At 41.6% G+C, this 21,394-nt stretch overlaps 1 protein-coding gene across 2 annotated transcripts in view; it reads left to right on the top strand.

Annotated features, from left to right (window-relative positions):
• Positions 1 to 284: 284 nt before the first annotated feature.
• ago3a (argonaute RISC catalytic component 3a) overlaps positions 285 to 21,394 on the top strand; it is a 39,183-nt gene continuing 18,073 nt past the window's right edge. The window contains exons 1-7 of one of the 2 annotated variants that reach the window (XM_061050109.1): positions 285 to 1,099; positions 15,133 to 15,304; positions 15,563 to 15,683; positions 16,414 to 16,622; positions 17,479 to 17,615; positions 19,871 to 20,005; positions 20,221 to 20,308. In XM_061050109.1, coding sequence (XP_060906092.1) covers positions 1,081 to 1,099; positions 15,133 to 15,304; positions 15,563 to 15,683; positions 16,414 to 16,622; positions 17,479 to 17,615; positions 19,871 to 20,005; positions 20,221 to 20,308 — 881 coding nt within the window. In that variant the 5' untranslated portion in view covers positions 285 to 1,080. The remainder of the gene's footprint in view (positions 1,100 to 15,132; positions 15,305 to 15,562; positions 15,684 to 16,413; positions 16,623 to 17,478; positions 17,616 to 19,870; positions 20,006 to 20,220; positions 20,309 to 21,394) is intronic. The other variant, XM_061050110.1, reaches the window with a different exon arrangement.

Here is a 21,394-nt window from a genome sequence, read left to right as displayed (position 1 = left end):
TTATTTTTTAAAGAAAAATAAAATTGTTTTTTATTAAACCTGTTGTTTTTATTACTGACTGCATGTTAAATATTGTATGTTTTTGGTTGAATTATAGGTAATTGTGAGTTTGGAGGAGGCACAGCTATAAACTTGATGTTTGTTCTTGTGTAACCAATATATCATATATTCTGATGTGAGATAAAACACAATTCACCTGTTAATGTATTTACGGTGTTGTGGACGTAGGGTTACCTTGAGTGAAGGCGGAGTAAATAATTCTGACGTCTGCTGACACAGAGCCCACCTCTTCCTGTCGGTGTCAGAAAGGCAACTTCACCATATTTAGCTGGCTTGCCGAAGCCCCGCACAGTTGATCTGTCAACCAGACCCGAAAAACTTGACAGATATCGGCTGACTCTGGTCTGTGTTGACAGCTTTATTTCTTTGCGCCGGGATACAAACTACGGAAGACGACGTCGTTGGAGTATGTTGCTGTGGCAACGGGGCCGTGTCAGCGTCGGGTTTATAACGCGATAAGAAGTGAACCGTCGTCTGTCAGAATTCCTAATATCCAACAGCTTAGCCATCTAGCTAATCATTTTGGGCAACTCAAGAGGGCTCGCTGTGCCGAAAATACAGATATATGTCGTGTGATTTAACCTTCATGTATCGTTAGGTGTTCGTCGGGACTCGGTGACTCCACTGCTATGATATCCTGACAGCTCCCGTCCTCCGTCCCCTGCCACTTTCCCGAAGCCTGGCCAGAGAGCTAACGTGGCTAGCTAGCAGGTTTTCACTGCCGCTGAGCAACCAGTAGCTTTCTCCGTGGCAGTGAAATCTGATTGGATACGTTGACCGTGTGAAAGCGGCGGTGTGCGGGGTCACCGAGGACTTCTGACCGGTGAAACGACCGTACCAAAGGACCCCCGCCCCCCCCCCCCCCCTCCAATTTGACAGCTTGTGAGGAGTCCAGAGCGCTTGGACCTTCAGCGCTGCAGAGGCGGCGCACTGCCGAAGGAGACACCGGATTGAACGGAGGAAGAGTCCCAAAGGTTTGACAACTGTGATCCGGGTAGTGAACCGGGCAGGACCTCATGAATGGAAATCGGAACTCCAGGTACATTATTCCGTCCTATCTCTTTATTAACTTGTTGATGGCTGCATGTGCCTGTGATCATTGCGTTAGCTAATGACACCGGTCTGTTTCAAGCTGTGCCTGGCAGCTTCGGGTGTAAATCTGTAATCAGGCAGTCTGTCAGCGTGACCATCTGATCTTAGCTTCCTGAAAATAAACAGCAGTTGAAATGATTGGGGGAAAAAAAATACCCCGTTATGCGAGATTAAAAATAAACTTCTATGCATCTACTACAGTCTGTTCATCGCCCCATGAGCGTGCATTCAGGTGGTGTCATAATAATCGGAGAAATGAATTCCGGGTGGGAAAATTAACTCTAAGCTTCCCCCCAAGTCAAAACAAAAATTCTGACATTTATTATGCTGTAGAAAATCCTGGTTCTACTTGCCGACTTGGCAGATTTTAACGTCATTATTACGCAAGACACATGGAAGACAACATAAGGGTTTGATGTTTAAAAGCTTTTAAAAGTTACTTTTGTAGTTTGTTCTTCGGTTAATTTGTATTTCTAATACAGTCTTAAGGACCGGTATGGTGTCCGATCCATGCTGTTCACATAGAGAGACTTCCCTCAAATTGTGAGCACACTGAAGTCAAAAGAAGGATTCCCAAACTTGACAACCCTCAATATCCGAGCAGTACCTGAATGTAGCATTGAACAACCAGGGAGTCTGTCAGTGTAATACTTTTCTCTTCTTTTCTTTTTTTTCTGAAATTCATTGAACAACACTTTCCTTTGTGTAATTTTGAATTTTACTTATTTCAACTTGAAAGTTCATGCTTTTGTAATCTTCTTGTAATTCCTCACACTAAGACCTAAGCCCTGTCTTATTTACTGTAAACTCATTAGCATCAGCCAGCCAGGTTTAGGCTCATTAAACAGGTGCTGAGGTTAAGCCTGGTATTCCCCGGCATTATCAGACTCCCACTCTGTGAAGTAAGTTCATGGGTAACTGTGTCAGGAGGGTAAACTCTCTTTCCTCCGAAGGCCTCAGGTCTTGGTCACCCACAGACCCCGACAGACCTCTATATATTTATCAGTAACCTTTTTTTAAGAGCTTATACAGTGGGATACTTTTTACGTGTTTGTTTATGCACAAAATGTTAAGTTATTGCTGTTTTCTAATTCCTAATCAATGAGTAGGTAGTTGGCATTTTCCTTAGGAATATTGACAGGGTCCTTTGTTGTTGAGATCTGAAAATTCAGAGAAGTGCTACAAGGTGCTATAAATCGCCAACCTATGCCACGACCAGATAGCTGTTCTCTTTCAGAGTCCAGACTTTGCAGTCCTGCCCTGCTTTGTCTCAGCTGTAACGGAAGCTTTCCACTTAATGCTACCGTAAGCCGAAAGCCAGGTACTCCTGATCTGCCAATGACACATGATACAGGTTGTGGGATCTTAACCCAACCCCTTCTGCTCAAGAGGAGTTCCCGCTCTATTATTACTACCTCATTAACAACCCTGCTCTTCTCCATTTGGACACCTACCATCATTGCCATCATGTGGGAACACAAGGTGTTTTCCTAGAAATCAAGAGTATTGTCTAACACTAAAACAGTTATGTGTCACTGTTGTGGCAGGTGTGCACATTGTTTCAACTTCTACAGTATTTTAGTTAAGGGAAAATTCTGTTCACTTCTTCTTTAAAGGACCTTAAATTGTCTCGCCTTTAAAGCTATACGAACAGACGATTGACAATCATAATCGGCAACTGTTTTTTTCTGTTTTGTTTAATTGAAAAATGTTTTCAGCTTATCCACCTGGAATTATTTAAAACAAGACAGTGATGCATCAGCACAGTTTTAAAAAGACACTTTTTCTATTATTTTCTGGCCTTTATATTATGTGTGTTGGTTCGCAATCACATACCAGTAATCACAACATGGCAACCAGTGATTCCAGTCCATGTTGAATGATTAAAAGGGTAATGTGATAATAGTAGGTCAGTGGTCCGGAGATGCTCAGAAGCTGACTCAGTGTTAGATTTAGGAGTGTGTGGCATGGAAACAATGGCTCAGGAGAATTTAGCACCAGTCGAGGGATAAAGTGAGTGCAAGGCTTTGGAGCCTAAAGCAAATCAAATCCATTTTGATGTGTTAACCCTGAGGTATCCCTCACAAACAGCCTGTAAATTAATGTGATGTTTATTCACTGCTGTTTTAAAAAGCTAGGACTAGTCACACATTTAAAAATGTGGGCTTAATCTGGTTAACCTGGAGCCCTTATTAACCTTAATAGAGGGATTAATATTTCCTGACATACATTTTTTTCACTTATAAACAGGAAGTGACTGTCTTTGTAATTCATGCTGGTTTCAGTAGCGGACAGGTGCCGCCTTTGAAGGAATCCTTGACATTTTCAGTAATTCATTTATTTGCTTTCTTGCTGTGACTCAGAAGGAAAGATCAATACTACTCTTTTTCCTTTTAATATTTGGCTTCAGCAAACAGCTGGTTCGCTAAGTATGTGATACAAAGACTTTAGACGGGGTTAACCTGGGGATTTTTTGGACTGAAGTATTCATCCAATGGAAAATCATTAATGCAAAAATGTAATATTTATCCATATAATATTGTAATGGTTTTGATTTGAAATTCCCTTGGCACATCAATATGTTCTGTTTCTGTTCTGATAGAGTGAAATACTGCCAAATATCAATTAAGGCCCATGAATTAAATATAAACTATACTGACACTAATGTAAACATTAGTAACTTTGGTGGTATCAACAATTGCACAAATAAACAGAGTTTGCATATTAAGAGTTGTTGCTTACTGGAAGACAATGACATGGCACAGGGGGGTCCCCCACTCCCACCTGGCTGTCACACTACAGTACATTTGGTGAGCAGGTGGGATTTGAGATGACTCAGATTTGTATTAAAAGTTTCCCTCACACAACACCTAAAATGATGTAAGGGTACTAGTTTGCAGTGTAACTGAGGGTGTTTTTGAGAACATTAGCACATTACCCTACTTTCTTTTGTTTGTCATGTTGAGGTCTTGTTCTCTTGCCAACCTTTCTCCACACCCTTGTTTCTCACACTACTATTTTTCCCGCTCTTTTTTCAATTCACAAACAGTCACCACCACTCCCCCTTCCCTCCCATGGTTACGGCTTCTGTTTCCCTCCCCGAGCCTCAGTGGGAATCTCTGCCTCTCCTGTCACTCTCCTTGTTGGCTGGTTTTCTGTGGATTTTGTACAGACAGTGGGGTCGACTTTGAGGGAGGGCTTAGTACTTGATTTGCAGTCTCTGCCTATAATGCTCAGTTCATTCAAGCAGCTCACTGACAATAGACAACCCCCATCACAACCCCTGCCACCCATAAGGCTAACCCAGGGCATATTGTTGTGGGTTTCTATGGAGAATGCCGTTTTCCGTTGGTCCTTTGGCACATTGTATTACAGAGAGATTTACCCTTGGCCTTATTTTAAGCGAGGAAAATTCAAAACACTAACCAATTACCCCTCTAAGAATTCAGTTAGGCTTGTTTTATCAGATCATTATAGATAAGATCTGTCCAATGATGGTGATAAGTATCTGTCAAACAAAAAAAGCAGAGTTTCCAGGGAGCTCTTGTACAAAAATTAACCTCCTTAAGGAGCATCATTTCAAGTGTTCCGGTTATTAAGTGCCAGTTGTTTTGATATTTTTATTTAGGTATTAATTATTTGGTTGTAAATAGTTCCGAAAAAGTACTTCTGTTTCAAGACTTTCTTGGAAAAGTCAAGTAACGTGTTACATACTTTGCCATCCTCATTTCAAATGATGTTGAGTCCGATGTGTTGCTAGCAAGTGGCAACCTCCAATGTTGAAAAAATGAAGCCAATGCTGAAGTGCAAAAAAAAAGGCATTCTTCCAGTGTTGGCTTGAGGCTGGTTCAACGAGCCCTGGAAATCACATACACCCTGGAACAAAAAACGATATTGGTCTAATTAGTTATTTTTCCTCATGGGCACACACTGTCCAACAAGTCAAGTACAAGACATCCATTTTGATTGAACGATATGCGTTATGCACAGTTAGGCGCGAGGTTGACATGATTGACAGGCAGATGTGATGATTTGTCATAAGATTAAAAATCTGCCTCAGCTCCAGCTCTCAGCCTGTCGTTAGGTTGACTAAAAGTAAGACAGCATTTCCAGCATGGCGGCTGCCGCTGATGAGCCTCCGGAGCCCCCTGCAGTAACACACGTCTGACATCACTCAGGCTTCGTCCATTAATATTTACAGTCTATGGTTGCTACTTGTAAAAAAAAATGTAACTTTTAGGGATGGTTATTAAAAAATAACTTAGATAATCTAGCTTTTTCTCTTTTAAATTTTGGAATCAAATTTTGGCTTGTGGCCTTCATCAGGTTCATCCCTGATCCCATTCCATGACCCTGATGAAGGCTATTTGTTTTCTGCATTCTAAAAACAAGTCTAATAAATGCAAAGTAAAATAAAAATGGTTGTCTGCTCTTTTGTGGCTCTTTGAGAATCCTGTGGCCCTGTGTGTAGTGTCACTGTGTGTTTTCATGTTGAAAACAACTCCGCTCGCTGGCACATGCTGCTGTCAGAGCGTGGGACTGACAAAAAAAACTCCTTCAAGTGGGCTGGGTAGACGGAGGGAAAAGTTGAGGGACCTTGTGTGTTTTGAGGTTGGAGGAAAGGGGGCATGCAGATGACTGTGAGGAAGAGGAGGAGGGTAGGGTAGGAAGACTGGAGGTTGTGATGTGTTGCAGAGATTAGAAGCCAGAGCAGCCAGACCAAACGTCTTTTCCTCCTCCTCCTCCTCCTCCTCCTGCTCCTGCTTTTGCCCTTCCAGAGATCTGTTTTTGGGGGAACTGCAAGGGGCTCAATTCAGGGGGAGGTTGTGGACAGGAAGAGAGGGAATTGGAAGGGGAAGTCTGGGTGTTTTGTTGGGGGGCTCACTGGAGGACAGAGACGTCTGTGTGTTTGTCAGTGGCTGAGAAAGATTGCAAATATTTCTTCTTTATTCCATACAGTCTTAAAATGAAGAAAAGAGTTCAAAGCAAAAACTATTTAATACGAGGAAAGGAACAGTGTTTTATGTCCCACATAGTTAGTAATATTTTATCACATCATTGAAAAGTTTCAGCTGATTGTTACTAATGTAGTTGCCCTGTTTTTACTTCAGTATTTTGAGGACAACATTTCAAAAGCAAAACACAAACACCACATATGGATAACTGCCTGATAATTGTCTTCCTTTCATCATTCTGTCAATAAATGAATTGGACTGTATAAAGCAGCTGTCGTTTTGCACCTTTTCTGCAATGAGCTGCACATGATTTGATTTAGTCAAAATGTAATTTCTGGCGAGACAAGATGTTCTCATCCTTCTGTCATTTTCAAAGTTTGCTCCAGACAGAGTCTGAACATCAGAGCCAGAAAAAGACAGTCTATTCAGAGTGTTGACCCTTTTGTATCTGAACATAATCAGCCGAATAACATTTTTTGAGACTATGTTGAAAATAGTCACAGTAAGACGTTCTGCTGCCAGGGAAGAGGCCTATAGCATAGTACAGAATACTATACTATACAGAAACACAGGGATAGTACATGAAGAGGTAAAACAATGGTTTGATGCTTACAACTGAGTTTTGAGCTTTATTAATAAAAGAGTGCTTCACTGTATCAGAATGGCAGCATGAGACCTCTTAAATCAGAAGTACCAGCCTTATCCCAAACCAGGTTGTTATAGAGATTTCATTGTTGCAGACACATTTCCAACGTTGGTGGAAAAATAATGAGTCCAGTCCAGTCCAAGTACTACCCCCTTCTATTTTTTAATGAACTTAGTACAAGTTGATTTACCTAAGTCTTCTTAACACTTTTGATTATCTTTAGTTTTTAGCCTTGGCTTGCCATGGTCTACATGGCTCTCTCAAATGTTGATTTAAATACCAGTTTAAATGTAAAGACTGTATTTTACTGATATACAGTAGGAAAATGAAAGTTCTTCTTTGTCAGATTGCACAAGAAATCAGTGCACTGGTTTTGGATAGGACTGTAATAAATACAATGCAGAACTCCCTCTTCTTATTGGATAAAACATGTAATGCAAACATGACAAATGGACAACTTTTTTGAACTAATATTATATGCAAAGGATGGTGGTCTCTTTAATATAAGGACACTTTTGATAGAAAATAAATAAAGCTATATTGTCCTTTTGTATAGGACCGCGATACATCCAATAGTGACCCATGTATCGTATAGTCAGGTTTTGGCACATGCCTTTTGTATAGGACCATGATATATTGAATAGTAACTCATGTATTGTGATGTGTATAGTATTGGATGATTTTGGCACATACACAGCTCCAGTAAATAGTTACCCTGAATAATACCTTGTCTTTGCAAAATCTTGTAATCTTTGATTAAAATGTCTTTGGATGTGTGAGGATGTCAGTGTGAGTCTTTTAAAAGTTTTTCAAAGATTTTTTTTTTTTTCAATGTCTCAGGTTGAAGCGTACCCATGTGAGAGTCTTCTTTTGGTCAGTGACAGGACAGTTGCAGCAGTAGTAAACGACTACAGTAGTAATCAGTATTACCTTGTTTTTGGTTCTAATTAATTCATTAGTGTTAAAAGTAAACTCTCAGAGTGAAAGTCACCCTGCCCAAGTCAACATAAAAAGTCAACAGGCCCTGGCCCCCATCCCCCGTTCCACTGGCAAGACTGTGAGGACAGAAGGCTCCATTTAACCCGCTCGAGTCGAATCTCTAAGTCAGTTTAACACAGCGTCTACTTTGTGTGTATGTGTGAATATATATATGTGTGTTTATCCATCCATCACTTATCTGTCAGGCCTTCCATAATGCCACTGAGTCAGAAGTGGCTTTATTCTACAGTTGATGCTAAACCCCTTCCACATCTACACACACACACTGGCTCCGCTGCTGCTACTGACACTTTTTTTCTGTCATGAACTCTCCTCCGCTCTCTTTACGCGAGCAGCCTCAGGTCGGTCTTGAGGCGAATTTCTACATTTTTGCACATTGTTGTGACTGACCAGGATCTCGTCAGCTAGCAGCTGCCTGTTTATCTGTGGAAGAGTGGCTTTGCCTCCCATGGGTGCTAGATGCAATACCCTTGAGGCTCATGAGTGGAATCAGAGGGAGGAGTCTCACTGTGTGCGATGTGTGTCAATCCCAAGCACGCCAACTACACGTCATTTTCTGTATGTCTGTGTGTGAGCGTGTGTGTGTTTTTTACGTTCTGCCTGCTGTGACTGAAGCCATTGTGCCTCGCCGCTGAGCACTCGCCCTGCTCCCACAGCTCAGGGCGCTCTGGATTAGAAACACAACAGCTGTATTGTGGTGTGTGCGTGTGCGTGTGCTGGTGTGTGGGCCTGTGTATACGTGGGCACTCGTTGGCAGCATGAACGTTTGTGTACGGTGAGGGGGTATGGCTGAGGAGGTTAGCTGGGACTGTACTGTGTGTCAGGCCTGCTTCTCACTATCCATTAACTCGGGCTCCCGGCCCACTGTGTGCAGTGTAACTGTGCTGTGTTGGAAAGCAGCAGAGGGGAACGAGTTCAAGTGTGCAGAGAAATTCCTTCAAGATATTTGGCAGCACAGATATTGGTGTGTTGTATAGTATAGATTTGACTTATTTAATGGTATGTTGTAGTGGTGCACCACTTGCTGAATATTATCCCCTAGTTCCATTTACAATAAATGAATTGAACAAAACTGTTGCGCTAGATGCCTCAAAGTGTCTTTTGGATATAATGACCACCAAAGCAACTTATTTATTGGCACTCGCTGCTAGAACTGTTTGTTTTGATCTTTGACTACATATTAATGTGGTCAGTGAGTTTCCGTCTCCTTCTGACATATTGTGCTGGTGATGTTATTTCGAACTGACACGTTCTCATATGGGAGCTGGCTGGTGAAACAATGGAATTGATGCCGCGCTCCTTCCGCTAACCGAAGCACACATTTAAATGACTGATTAAACGTCAAAGAGGCCTCAGGTCAGCACAGTCCTCGGCAGAACAGATTCTTGTGTCGGTTCGGAGCAGACACTCACAGTTATGGAGCGTTCAATGACACTCTTGCCTTTCCTCCTCTACTCTGCTATTCTTGTGGAGAATGTTAAACAACCGTCGATCATGACTTACATCTTCTGTTTTCGCATCAAATAGCTAATACAAGCAAAACTACCCAGCTATTTGAACATCTGGACATGAATCAGCATGATAATAACTAACCATCACGAAAGAATCCAAGTTTGACAAAAATATATTTAACGTGTATTTTACCTTTAAAGTTTGACCCATGTTCCATCTGTTAACATGGAAGAGGCGGGGTTAAGATTTATATTCCAGCCAGTCAGCAGGGGGCACTCCCTCTAAATATACAGTCTATGGTTTGGATCTGTTTGTTGCAGATATAGATGGTCGGTTTAAGGGTAGATAATATCATTTTTAAACCATTTAGAACATTAGTGTGATATGCACAACATTAAAGATGCATATGTACCAAAATGAGCAAATTCACAAGAAGTGCTTTCAATTTACTCTCATATGCGGCCATGAAGACAGAGTTACCTGGACAGGCCGCCAGTCAATCACAGAGCTGACATATACTGACAATAATCAGCACATTTCTATGTTGTTTAATTTATAATAGTCCATCTAATAATGTGATCATTCCTGTCTAAATGCAAAACTGCTTTAGGTCAAAGATGTTTTGGCAGAACCACATTTTTCAGTTTAAGTTGTGTGACGGTAAATGTAATCAAAGGAAAAGAAAGAACCTCTGAGCGTAGCTGCTGCTGCCAGAATCTTAAATTATGACACTGCGTATCTTCATCAAACAACTTTTGTATAGTGATGAGCCAGCACCATTCACCAAACCTTTATAGAGTTTCGCAGGACACAAAACATCCAATGCTTGAGTTTCAATTTCCAACAGCACTAGAATGATTGCATTTATTTCTGAAATCAAACAAACATAATAAGCTTTATTTGATTTATGTTTAAAAAGGTTTTGTTCCTTCTTTGCTGTACTTCTCTGTTTGAATGTACAAGTTCAGAAAAGGAGGATCATACTGATAGACGGAGGAGGAGGAGGATTACATCTACTCTCTTCTGTTTGTTAAAACATGTCCTTCCTGTAATTATCTGAAATTAGGGTACACACACACACACACACACACACACACTGCGGCATTTTCAACTCGACAGAGGGAGGTTTCCTTGAACCTTCACAATCCCTGTGCAGAGAGTAAATAAATCTTTGATTCATCTGCGAAGACTTGCGGTTGACTTTTCACTATTTGTCAAAGCAGACTATCACACGTCACCTACCAACAGCCCCCTGGCATGTTCTTGATTAGTATTCTGTTAGTATTAGTCTCAGAGTTTGTGTTTTCCTGTAAACTCATGCAAGTGGAGTTGTGTGTTAGGGGTTGTACAGCTTCCCACGCATCTAACAAGCTCAGAGGATGGGCTTTTTGACATTCAAGGTCTTAGTCATTACATAACCATAACATTGCTTATACGTCTTGAACATTTCGGTAATTACAGGGTTGTCTTTTGAATCCCTATCACTATTGAACAGAAGTACTTAAACAAGAAGAAAAGACTGAATATTTATCTCCGTTCCCGAGCTGGACAGTTAGAGATCCCCCGTCTGCCTGTGGCCTAGCACGTTTGTTTTGTCTGTTTGTGGAGGGAACAGAGCCGCACAGTTTCCAAGAAAAGGCAGATAGGAGGGAGAGGAATCTGATGTGTTTCCGAATGATCAGGAACAGGTTGGCTTTTCAGCTCCCAAGCTGCAAAACAGCTGTGTGTGTGTGTGACAGGACTGGTTGTTGATTTCCACACATCACAGCACGTTTACCACCATGTGTGAAATGTTATAAGGTCTTTTCTGTGTTCATAGCGAGCATAATCAACATAGGGGAATGCTGAAGCAAAAAATGGTTGTTCTAGTTGCCGCTATATGTTTTTTTCCTACAAAGGGACTAAATCTTACCTGTATTCTATGGAAAGTGCTATTTAATTAATTTGAACCATTTTATTTTTTTGTAATTTTTCACCACATGGACATTGCCCTGTGAAGAATTTTCAACAGCATCTTTGCAACCAGGCAGAACCTTCACATACCAACATCACTAATGTCTCAAAGCTTTTCTGGAAGCAACAGAATCACCCAGAGACATGGCATTATTGCAGACAGCCAAAGTATACAGACGCAGGCTGGCCAAGTATCAGGCCAAGGTTTTTGATTCAAATAACTTGTTTGGATGCTTGTTTGCATGTTGTGCGTTTCACCCTGTCCAACAGCAAGTCGTGACTGACTGCAGCTGGAGGGTTAGTCTGTGGGATCAGGCACTTATGGGTCATTTTATTCAAATTCAAAGTAAAATTTTGAATTGCCCCCCGGGGACAAATAAAGTTTTTTTTTTGAATTTGAATTGATTTTATGTAAGTTTGGCCTTTGGAGAGATAGTTCTAATTTGTTTGAGTGAATGTGAGAATATGTAGCAGTTTGGCAATGTGTATACCTCTGTTGTCAGAGAGCCGGTGTTTGTGCGAAATGACAAAAGTAATATTATGTGTAATATAGGGGAAAAACACCTCACTGCAATATCACACATGCAATTGTACATCTCTGTGTGAAACTGAAACTGTATTTGTAGGAGCTAGTAGGTGAAATACCTGCTGTGCACTTTTTCACTTTGCCTCAAGTTCTCTTTTTTTCTCGCCACAAGTCGCCGTCATTACTATCACTGAATCCAGCAGCATGGACTCAAGGATGCTCTACTATGAGTTCCTCTGCCCATGGTGGTTCTGTGACTCATTCTGAATAGATGCCAGTTCTGAGTAGCAGATGAAAGCCGGAAAACACCAATCCTAACCCCTCTTTAATCCAGCCACTCCCTGCTTTTCTCTTCTTACTCGCCGACTTCAGCCAAACCATCACAGGGCAGGAAAAAAGTGCTCCCAGTAACGGGAAACGCTCTTGAAGTTTGATTGGTATCTGAGTGAATTAGGATGGATCTCAGTATGTGGAAGACAAGCTTATTTTTTTTAAGTTGCTTTAATGAAGATTTACTGCCAGGATATCTGTCTTCCCTCTTTTTAGCTACTCGTGTGTGTGAAATCAGGCTTATCTCACAACTTTCACTGGGGGCCCCAAAAGGAATTACCATAACAAAAGTTTGTGTGAGAAGGACGGCTGTGGCAGGAATTCCAGACTTTCCGCTCTTTTTTTCCTTCATTTTATCCCATCAGCCCCGTCAGCCCTGTTCTCCACTACACAGCCCACCAAAAGGCAGGAAGAGAGGAGGAAACCCGGGGCAGAAAGCACACACTACCAGAGCCTGCCTGTAAACAAACAAGGCTGCTCATGTTGTCTGCCGTTACCTCACAGAAGGTTTCTGTTCTGTTGTCGGGAGGTTTTTATGAACTTTCCCCTCGACTGGGCCCTCAGCCTCAACATCACCCACACATGTGAGCCTATGAGTCAAATCGGAGATGAATCACACTGGCTTTCATTTATCAATGACACATTTTGGGCAGTTTCTTTCTTGGAGTAGAAATTGAGAGCGCTGTAGAGACAAAATGAAACGGTAGAATAAAACGACAAAGTGTCGCAGGCGTTGAAGGGGACAAAAACAAAGTAATAATTTTCAGGCAAACGGAGGATTCTCATCTCAATTCATGTGTTAAGTTTCTGTTTCTTAACAATACGATACGCGAACATCACAAGTTTAATCGAAACATTATGTTGGCAAAGCCATTTGTTTTGTCAAGTGCGATGTGGAAGGCAAGCCCGAGCAGACCCAAAAATAGCCCGGCTATGAGTGTGACACATGAACAGAACTCTGCAGTTTCTGGATCAAAGTGAGTCACGTCAAAGACATCTCATGGTCTTTTTAGTGTGTGTGTGTGTGTGTGTGTGTGTGTGTGTGTGTGTGTGTGTGTGTGTGTGTGTGTGTGTGTGTGTGTGTGTGTGTGTGTGTGTGTGTGTGTGTGTGTGTGTGTGTGTGTGTGTGTGTGTGTGTGTGTGTGTGTGTGTGTGTGTGTGTGTGTGTGTGTGTGTGTGTGTGTGTGTGTGTGTGTGTGTGTGTGTGTGTGTGTGTGTGTGTGTGTGTGTGTGTGTGTGTGTGTGTGTGTGTGTGTGTGTGTGTGTGTGTGTGTGTGTGTGTGTGTGTGTGTGTGTGTGTGTGTGTGTGTGTGTGTGTGTGTGTGTGTGTGTGTGTGTGTGTGAATGTAAGAACTGTGCAACACTGTAAGTAGATTTTCTAACACATGTTGGGTTGAGATTAGCAATGTGCCATTTCATTTTCATTGATGCTGTCCTGTGTTCTACTACTGTAGAAAAGTACAGAGAATAAGCTTAAAGCATTAGTTTCTTTAATCTCATCATAATTCATTTTGCCAATTGGTGCTGAAATGCCTAAATCCTGTCCTGAATATTATCAATATTAAAGGTTACACCATGTGATATGTGAAGTTATCTTTCAGTCATTTCCACATCTCTTATTATAAAACATCCTTAATTTAAGAAGTAGTACTAGAAATAAAGTTGTTTTTCTTAAAAACCCTTTGAGACAAATTTCACATTGTTTTTTTGCACACTGAGCTTACATGGGTTGACAATAAAGTTGAACTGAATTTGCTACTGGCTTTTCAAGATCACTGGCCCCACCATTGTAAGCACAGGTCCAGAAACAGTCCTTTTGATTCAGAAAACATTAAATAAAGTAAATGATCTGAAATTATGTACACATCAGAAGAGAGTAACAAGCCAGTTCTATGATACCAGAGCATAACTTATCTGACCTCATTTCTATAGGCCTACTCAACTTACATGACTGCATTTGTTGGACTCGGCATGTGTCGGACTCTGCATTGATTGGCAGATTTGTCTATGGACTAAATTTTGAGCTGCATCGTGTTCCAGACAACTCCAGCGGTCTTGTCAGTGAGACTGGAACTTTCTCCCCCTTCTGTTTTCATACTCTCTGTCACTCTCTCTTTTGACTCTTCTGGCAATTTTCTTTTCTTCACACTTGCAGAATGGCAGCAACTGTCATTCAACCAAGTATAAAACGTTGAAGATGTTAGAAAAATAATGTGAAATTATGAATTATGCGTTACTGTTTTTTTTATTTTCAAGGCTGTATTTTGACTGGCTGAGCTGGCCAGTGGAACATGTAATCAGCTGGCCCGGGGTCTTTCCATCTTGAGTCTTGGCCAGTTATAATGTGGCGCCCTGGGCCTATGTTCCTTATTTTGAAAAGTGTCTTCCACTGACACATCCATGTCATCTCTGTACTTTCCTCTTTTCTCAGTAGTTGATATTTAATTCAGTGCACAAATATTTCATAGAAGTGTGACAGGGTGTTTTTTTATTTTGAGAGTTTAGTGGGTGTGTCTGCATCACATGACGTTGAAAATGATCCCTTCTTTTAGTTTCCTCTTCACAACACCTCAACAAGACATTTGGAATTTCCCTGTCAATGTATTTTTTTCTCCCAGTAACAGACACTTGTGAGCTTGTTAAGGTGTGTGTATTTAACCAAGCAGTGCTAACAAACACTGACAACGTAGTTCAAATAGAAAAAAATGTGTATTACCTTTGAGATCATCAGGAACCATTCAAATCAAACAGTTGTATAAACTTAAATCTTTAAACATCAAGTAACAAAATGCGTCATTTTATGTTGATTTGTTCCACTTACACAAAGACAAATAACATACATGGAGTATGTTGGAAGGGAGACTTCAAAGTGAGATTTGAGTTGCTGTGTAAAGGAAATCATAAGTAGTTTTGGTAGATTTCTTATAATTTAATTAAAACTTAATAATACTATCTGTGGTGAGCTTGTATCTATCAGTGTGTTAATGGATCAGCCGACCCTTACATATGTTGTTTGATATAACATGACTTACTCATATAATAATCACCCCAGATGACCTCACTCAGATCTTCATAATGTTTCCTTCTAATAAACCGTCCCCTCCTTGTTCTCCTTTCAGCCGCCGTTGGGGCTCAGTCCCTGTTCTCCATGCCACGGCGGCCCGGCTATGGCACCATGGGGAAGCCCATCAAGCTGCTGGCCAACTGCTTCCAGGTGGAGATCCCCAAGATGGACGTCTACCTCTATGAGGTGGACATCAAGCCTGACAAGTGTCCGCGACGAGTCAACAGGTAGGCTGTTCCCTCAGGATCATATCTTTTAAAGGAAGGATGAATGACTGCTCAGCAGATAAATAAAGACAAATTACCTTTAATTCAGAGGCAGGCTAACGTTTGTGATGTTGTGGTGGTTGATTTATCTGGTTGGGGAAGCTTGTGTGATCATTTTCTACGTACTGTATATGTGCAGCTCAGTTGTGTGTGTGTTTGTGTTTGTTTATGTTTGTTTGTGTGTGTGTGTGTGTGTGTGTGTGTGTGTTTGTTGTACAGGGAGGTGGTTGACTCGATGGTGCAGCACTTTAAGGTGACCATCTTTGGGGATCGCAGGCCAGTCTACGATGGAAAGAGGAGCCTGTACACAGCCAACCCGCTGCCTGTGGCACCTGCAGGGGTGAGTTTGAAAAAAAAGAGAGACTCACGTTTGCACTCGTGAACAATTAATGTAAGGCAGGCTGCCCCTGAAATCTTCTTGACTTGCTTGTTAACACATGCACCTCACAGGGGGGGAGGCTATCCCTGGTGCACGGGAGGGGGGGGAACTCAGAAGTCAAGACATGATGTCGAAAAAAACGACACAGAAGTGGTGAACTAAGCAACACAGTCTGACCCTATGATGACAATTTATGACCTTATATCCAAGTTTATGAGTGCTACAATTGAGTTTTACGGTATCACCAAAAGAGCGGAGAACAACATACTGGTAAACAAGAAACGTAATGAAGCAGTTTCATTGTGCGCACAGTGCCCGCATGTGCCGTTCATAGGATATAAACATCACCTCCTCTCACTTGCTCATAGTGAATCTTTCTGAATATCTCCTGCTTCATTTTCACATCACCTCTAGAGGGAGGGGCTAGAGGGAAAATTTGGGGTAAAGTTGGAGTGCAAAATTTGGCTGGTTGTTCCACACTTGAAGTTTTCAGGAGTTTATGCATGTGTGAAAGCACCAATACAGACACACTATCTCAACAACTCACCGTAAGCGGCACATTTGCTCCTTATACCTGCAGTGTTTCACACATAGTCAACTCATGACATATGACCAAAAATAAACAACTTCAACTTGAAATCCTAAACAGATCCTGCCGGGATCAAACCCTTTTTTTTTGTCCCTTCCTCAGGTGGACCTTGATGTCACTCTACCGGGGGAGGGAGGGAAAGATCGGCCCTTCAAAGTTTCCATCAAGTTTGTGTCTCTGGTCAGCTGGCACATGCTCCACGAGGTGCTGACCGGCCGCAGCATGCCTGAGCCTCTGGAGCTGGACAAACCCATCAGCACCAACCCCGTGCACGCAGTGGACGTGGTGCTGCGACACCTACCCTCCATGAAGTAAGCCACTGACGCTTGAATATAACCTGTTTTTTTTGGTTTAGACTTGTTGGTCACTCTTTTGAGTGCAACGCAAGGCAAAAATAGCCATTCTGTTTTTGTGGGGGGAGATCATGCTGCAATGGTTTTTGAAATAATCTCACAGTGGTCATAGGAGACAGTTGATTCATATTTAAGAAAACAGCTCAAATCCATCTGCAGTCAGCAAACATAAAGCCAAAGAAAGAGAAAACATGATCGCACTGATACTCGCAATAAATACTATTTTTTTTTTTTTTTTGTCACATTGGCACCAATATCAGCCCTCTGATCTCTACGGAAATCAAACACAGCTAATATGGACCTCCATATCATCTTCCTCCACTCGATATCAAAGTCCTGAGTTCTGGCTAGAGCCAAATCGAAACACAATGTCCCAGCTTCTTTAATCAAAAATCTTTCAAAGGCATTATTGAAAAGCAGTTATGTCAACACCTTTCATTTAGCCGTGTTGGCGACCATCGTGGGGCTGGTACCACGGTGGCATCTTGACACATTGTCAGCCCCAGAAAGAAAACGGAATCCTGTGTGCAGATATGAATGTGACTCCTGGGCAAGGTAGTAAGAGGTGGATATGTACAGGCAGTATCCCCTCCCATCTCTTTTCACAGACGGGTTTAACAAACACACAATGACCTACATTTTATATTGAGGGTGTCAACTAATATTACAGTTCCAGTCCATTACTCCTGTGCCATTTCCTTTTCTCTTCTTAATAATTTTTTTTTTCATTTTGTCATTTTCCCCCCACATTACTTTTAATATGTTCAACCTGTTTGCTCACACTTTCTTATAATTGCTCCTCTTCTTTTTCCAGGTACACTCCAGTCGGTCGGTCCTTCTTCTCGGCTCCTGAGGGCTACGACCATCCCCTGGGAGGTGGGAGGGAGGTTTGGTTCGGCTTTCATCAATCTGTGCGCCCTGCCATGTGGAAGATGATGCTAAATATTGACGGTGAGAGCCAAATTCCACCTTACATGTAATGCTTCTGAGGGTCACATCAGGGCTACAATAAGGCCTCACAGGTTGTCCTAAGTAACAGATGTGAAGTGTTTTCTTTTCCTTTTTTAAAAATCTTTGTTTGAAAAAAACCCAACACATTTCTAGTTGTCTCGTCGTTGTTTTCCTCTTTTACAGCCAGGGAAATGAGATTTGGATAATAAAACACATGACTTAGAGCCTCCATGATACAGAATATTTCTAGTGGTTGCACATGCTCCATTTATTTTTAGTGATTTTATTTTTGAGTAAATCGAATGTCTGTTTTTAACATAAATATGACTGGACAACGTGGTGCTCATGTGCAAGCTGTTTGAGAAGTATGATGTCCACAAGATACTCAAGTCTTTTTCTTCATAAGGGGACTGAAGCTGTGGTTCTGTATGAGCAAAACAAAATATATTTTCTCCTGAAGCAGCACATTTGATGCTTTTCAGTGTAACTGCAGTGCCCCTTCTCAGGTTACACATTATTTAGTGTTGACCAATATGTCAGAATGAAGCCAATTCTGCTGGTTTAGAACCAGTTTTTAGGAAACAAGTGAAATGGAAGATATCATTTGTGAACTGGTGTCTTATCAGAAGGAAAACTCTGTTTAAAGATGATTGAGCTAAAATTTAAATCTGTTCATATTTATGGAAAATAAGCAGCAGAAAGGGTGGAGGAGAATGTGTTTGGCCATATGCACTATGCAGGAATTTGCTCGAGACTTGGAGGATGGTGGCTTTTCGGCTGGATGGGAGGGTTGCTGTGGAGACAGAGAGCAGCTAGTGTGTATGTGGTTGTGTGTGGTTGTGCCTTTACGAGTGAGACTGGTGGGTGGTGTTGGGGTCAGGAGGGCAGCTGTGTGGAGTATTTTCTTGAGACAGCTTTTGTTTTGCTGCAAGTGCTTGAAGTCTCCGTCTGGATTTGAAACCTCCCGCTCCCTAACCATTGATTTTCTCCTTTGTCTCGTTTTCCCGCTCTGTCATTCTTGGAAAGCAGCAGGTCCGCTCAAGTCTTTCATGTGCTCTCAAGCAACAAACCAACATTTGATTTCTTACTCTTATGTGTGGCAAGAAAACAACGAATCCTGTTGAAAAACATGCACATAATGGTGTCAGTTAATTTATAATAATAACAGGTATTTAACGGTTATCAGGGACATGAAAGTATTTCATTTCACCTTGGCGTGAATGACTCAAACACTTCCAAATACACAGAATTTCTATCTCAGTGCGTGGAGAGGACAAGGAGTGATGTCATTACTTACAGTGGTTGAATGCTCTTGTATATTTAACAGAAAACCAGAGGTTTCTGTGTGTCGTTAGGCATCACTCCTGGATGTGTGCTTGTTGTGCTTTCATCAAACACGGCGGCAGAGAAAGGTTGCTTACATCACATCAGCTGAGGCCGATCATCCGTCAACAACTTCCTCAACAACACTCTCTCCACCTCTTTGTGTCCATATTTGGATTGCTTTTATCTTTGCTTTGTGTTCCTGTTTTGTTTTTCCTTTTTCTTCCATAGGTCTAATTCCTGTCTGATGTTGTCTCTCGCTGTGCTGTTTCACTGATCCTGTTTTAATCTCTCGGTGCCTCAGACTTTCCGTTTGTTTAGAGAAAAAAGGATCATGTGAGAACAAAGGGAAATCTGTGCTGCTTGAATTCAACATCCTGTGTTCAATGTGTGCTCCTGTTACATTACATTCAGCAGTGTGGGCTGAATGTACTCTGCTTAAATATAATGTGGCATTACATTTAGAGAATATTCAGCGATAAGCTCTTGACAAAGGCTTCATCATAGCTGTATTGCACATTAAAGAACACATATTCCCTTTCTGTGTTACGGTTAATCTGGCATTCATACATTGTGTTTGTTCCTGAAAGCCGTGTTGGGTTGACAGAGATTATGAATACCATGGATAAACTTTTGGTCACCTGAAGGAGTTGTAGACGAGTCAAAAGTGTTGCATAAGATGTGGAGACATTGTATTATTTCCTCTTACAAAGTGATCACAAACCACAATATCCTAAAAAATTTTTTTATCTGCACATAAGTCTAGTTTTTGTTTCTTTCATGCAGAAACCTAGCATGTACATTTCCTTTTTTAAACTGTAAGGTAGCTGCAGATGATGCAGTGATGTAACAATGTTGAATCACACAATCAAAGTTGTGAATAAATTTAGGTTTTAAATACATGTCTTAAATGTCTTTACTTTCCTTTGCAGTGTCTGCCACTGCCTTCTACAAGGCCCAGCCAGTCATTCAGTTCATGTGTGAAGTGCTGGACATCCACAACATAGACGAGCAGCCTCGGCCTCTCACAGACTCACACCGGGTCAAATTCACCAAAGAAATCAAAGGTAATGCAAAGTGCTTGGCAGCATGTGATGAGGAGAGTTATATGAGATGAATAAAAGTGCATTGTGTGTGTGTGAGTGTGTGTGTGTGTGTGTCTGCGTGTGTGTGCGTGTGCGTGTGTGTGTGGGAGTTTGAGCAGGAGCTGGCAGAGCACATGTCGCAGACATTCATTCACAGACACACTCTTAATTCTCCTCCACTTTGTTTTATTCACCAGGTTTGAAGGTGGAGGTGACGCACTGTGGAACCATGCGGAGGAAGTACCGTGTCTGCAACGTGACCCGCCGGCCTGCTAGCCATCAAACGTGAGTCAGCCTCTAGGCGGGCGGGACGGGAACAGGAGACTCTGGGCGGAGTGTGTGGATGGGATGGGGGGCGGCCGACGCTGACTGCAGAGGACGCGATCACCAATCTACCACCAAACAAAAACACGTTATAGTTGACTCATCGGACAACCATGTGGACGACATTAGTCATCTGTTAGTGAAGTAGCCGCTGTGTGCAGCTGCTGAGTTTCTGTCAGCAGGAGTACATTACCTCGCATTACATGTCGTTACATCAGCACATGGACATCAGAAAGAATTGTCCTTATCGTTGGCACTGTGCCGTGCTGTTTTAAAATGAAGTAAAAAAGATAATAACTGATGATTGTGAGCTTTACAGTAGATCGTTACACACAGTGGCTGTGGCTCAGTGGTAGAGTCAGTAGTCTCTTAACCAGAAAGTCTGGAGGTTCGATCCCCAGCTCCTCTAGCCACATGCCTGATGGGTCCTTTGGCAAGACACTTAACCCGAAACGGCTCACGCTGCTTCAGCAGGGGGTATGAATGTGTATGAATAAGAATAGTTAATACTGATGGACACTTTACATAGCAACCTCTGCCATCAGGGTGTGAATCTGTAGGTGTGACCTGTAAAAGCACTTTGCACTATGATGGGATACATACCGGTAGTGATCATCAGTTATAAGACACATTGAATGCCAGGACCAGGATGTTTAATTAATCCTCTTCAAACTATTTCAACAAAAACACAACATAAAAATATTCTTGAAGGGCCGTTATGTTGTTGGACTCCATTAGACTGCAAAGCAAGTTAATATGAAGATGACATTTCAGCATGAAGGCAATTCAAAGTGCCTCACACACCACATATAAAAACAACATGACAAAGGGAAAAGAGACATTATAGAAGCTTTTAATGAGTTATGATTACGAGCAGATAAAAACCACAAAGGAAGCTCAAATAATAGGAATAAAAAGTGTTTTTTTATAATGAGTCTGTAACTATTTGTTTACATTATGTAAACTAGTAGTTCAGAACAGATTCTGTGTAGCACGTGCTATTCTGCTTAGTAACAGAAGGGCAGTTTATATCTTCCTTGCACCATT

This window comes from Labrus mixtus, chromosome 11, assembly GCF_963584025.1.
Source record: "Labrus mixtus chromosome 11, fLabMix1.1, whole genome shotgun sequence".
Classification (NCBI taxonomy): Eukaryota; Metazoa; Chordata; class Actinopteri; order Labriformes; family Labridae; genus Labrus; species Labrus mixtus.
The sequence above is the reverse complement of the archived record's forward strand: the minus strand, read 5'-3'. Positions and strand labels throughout refer to the sequence as shown.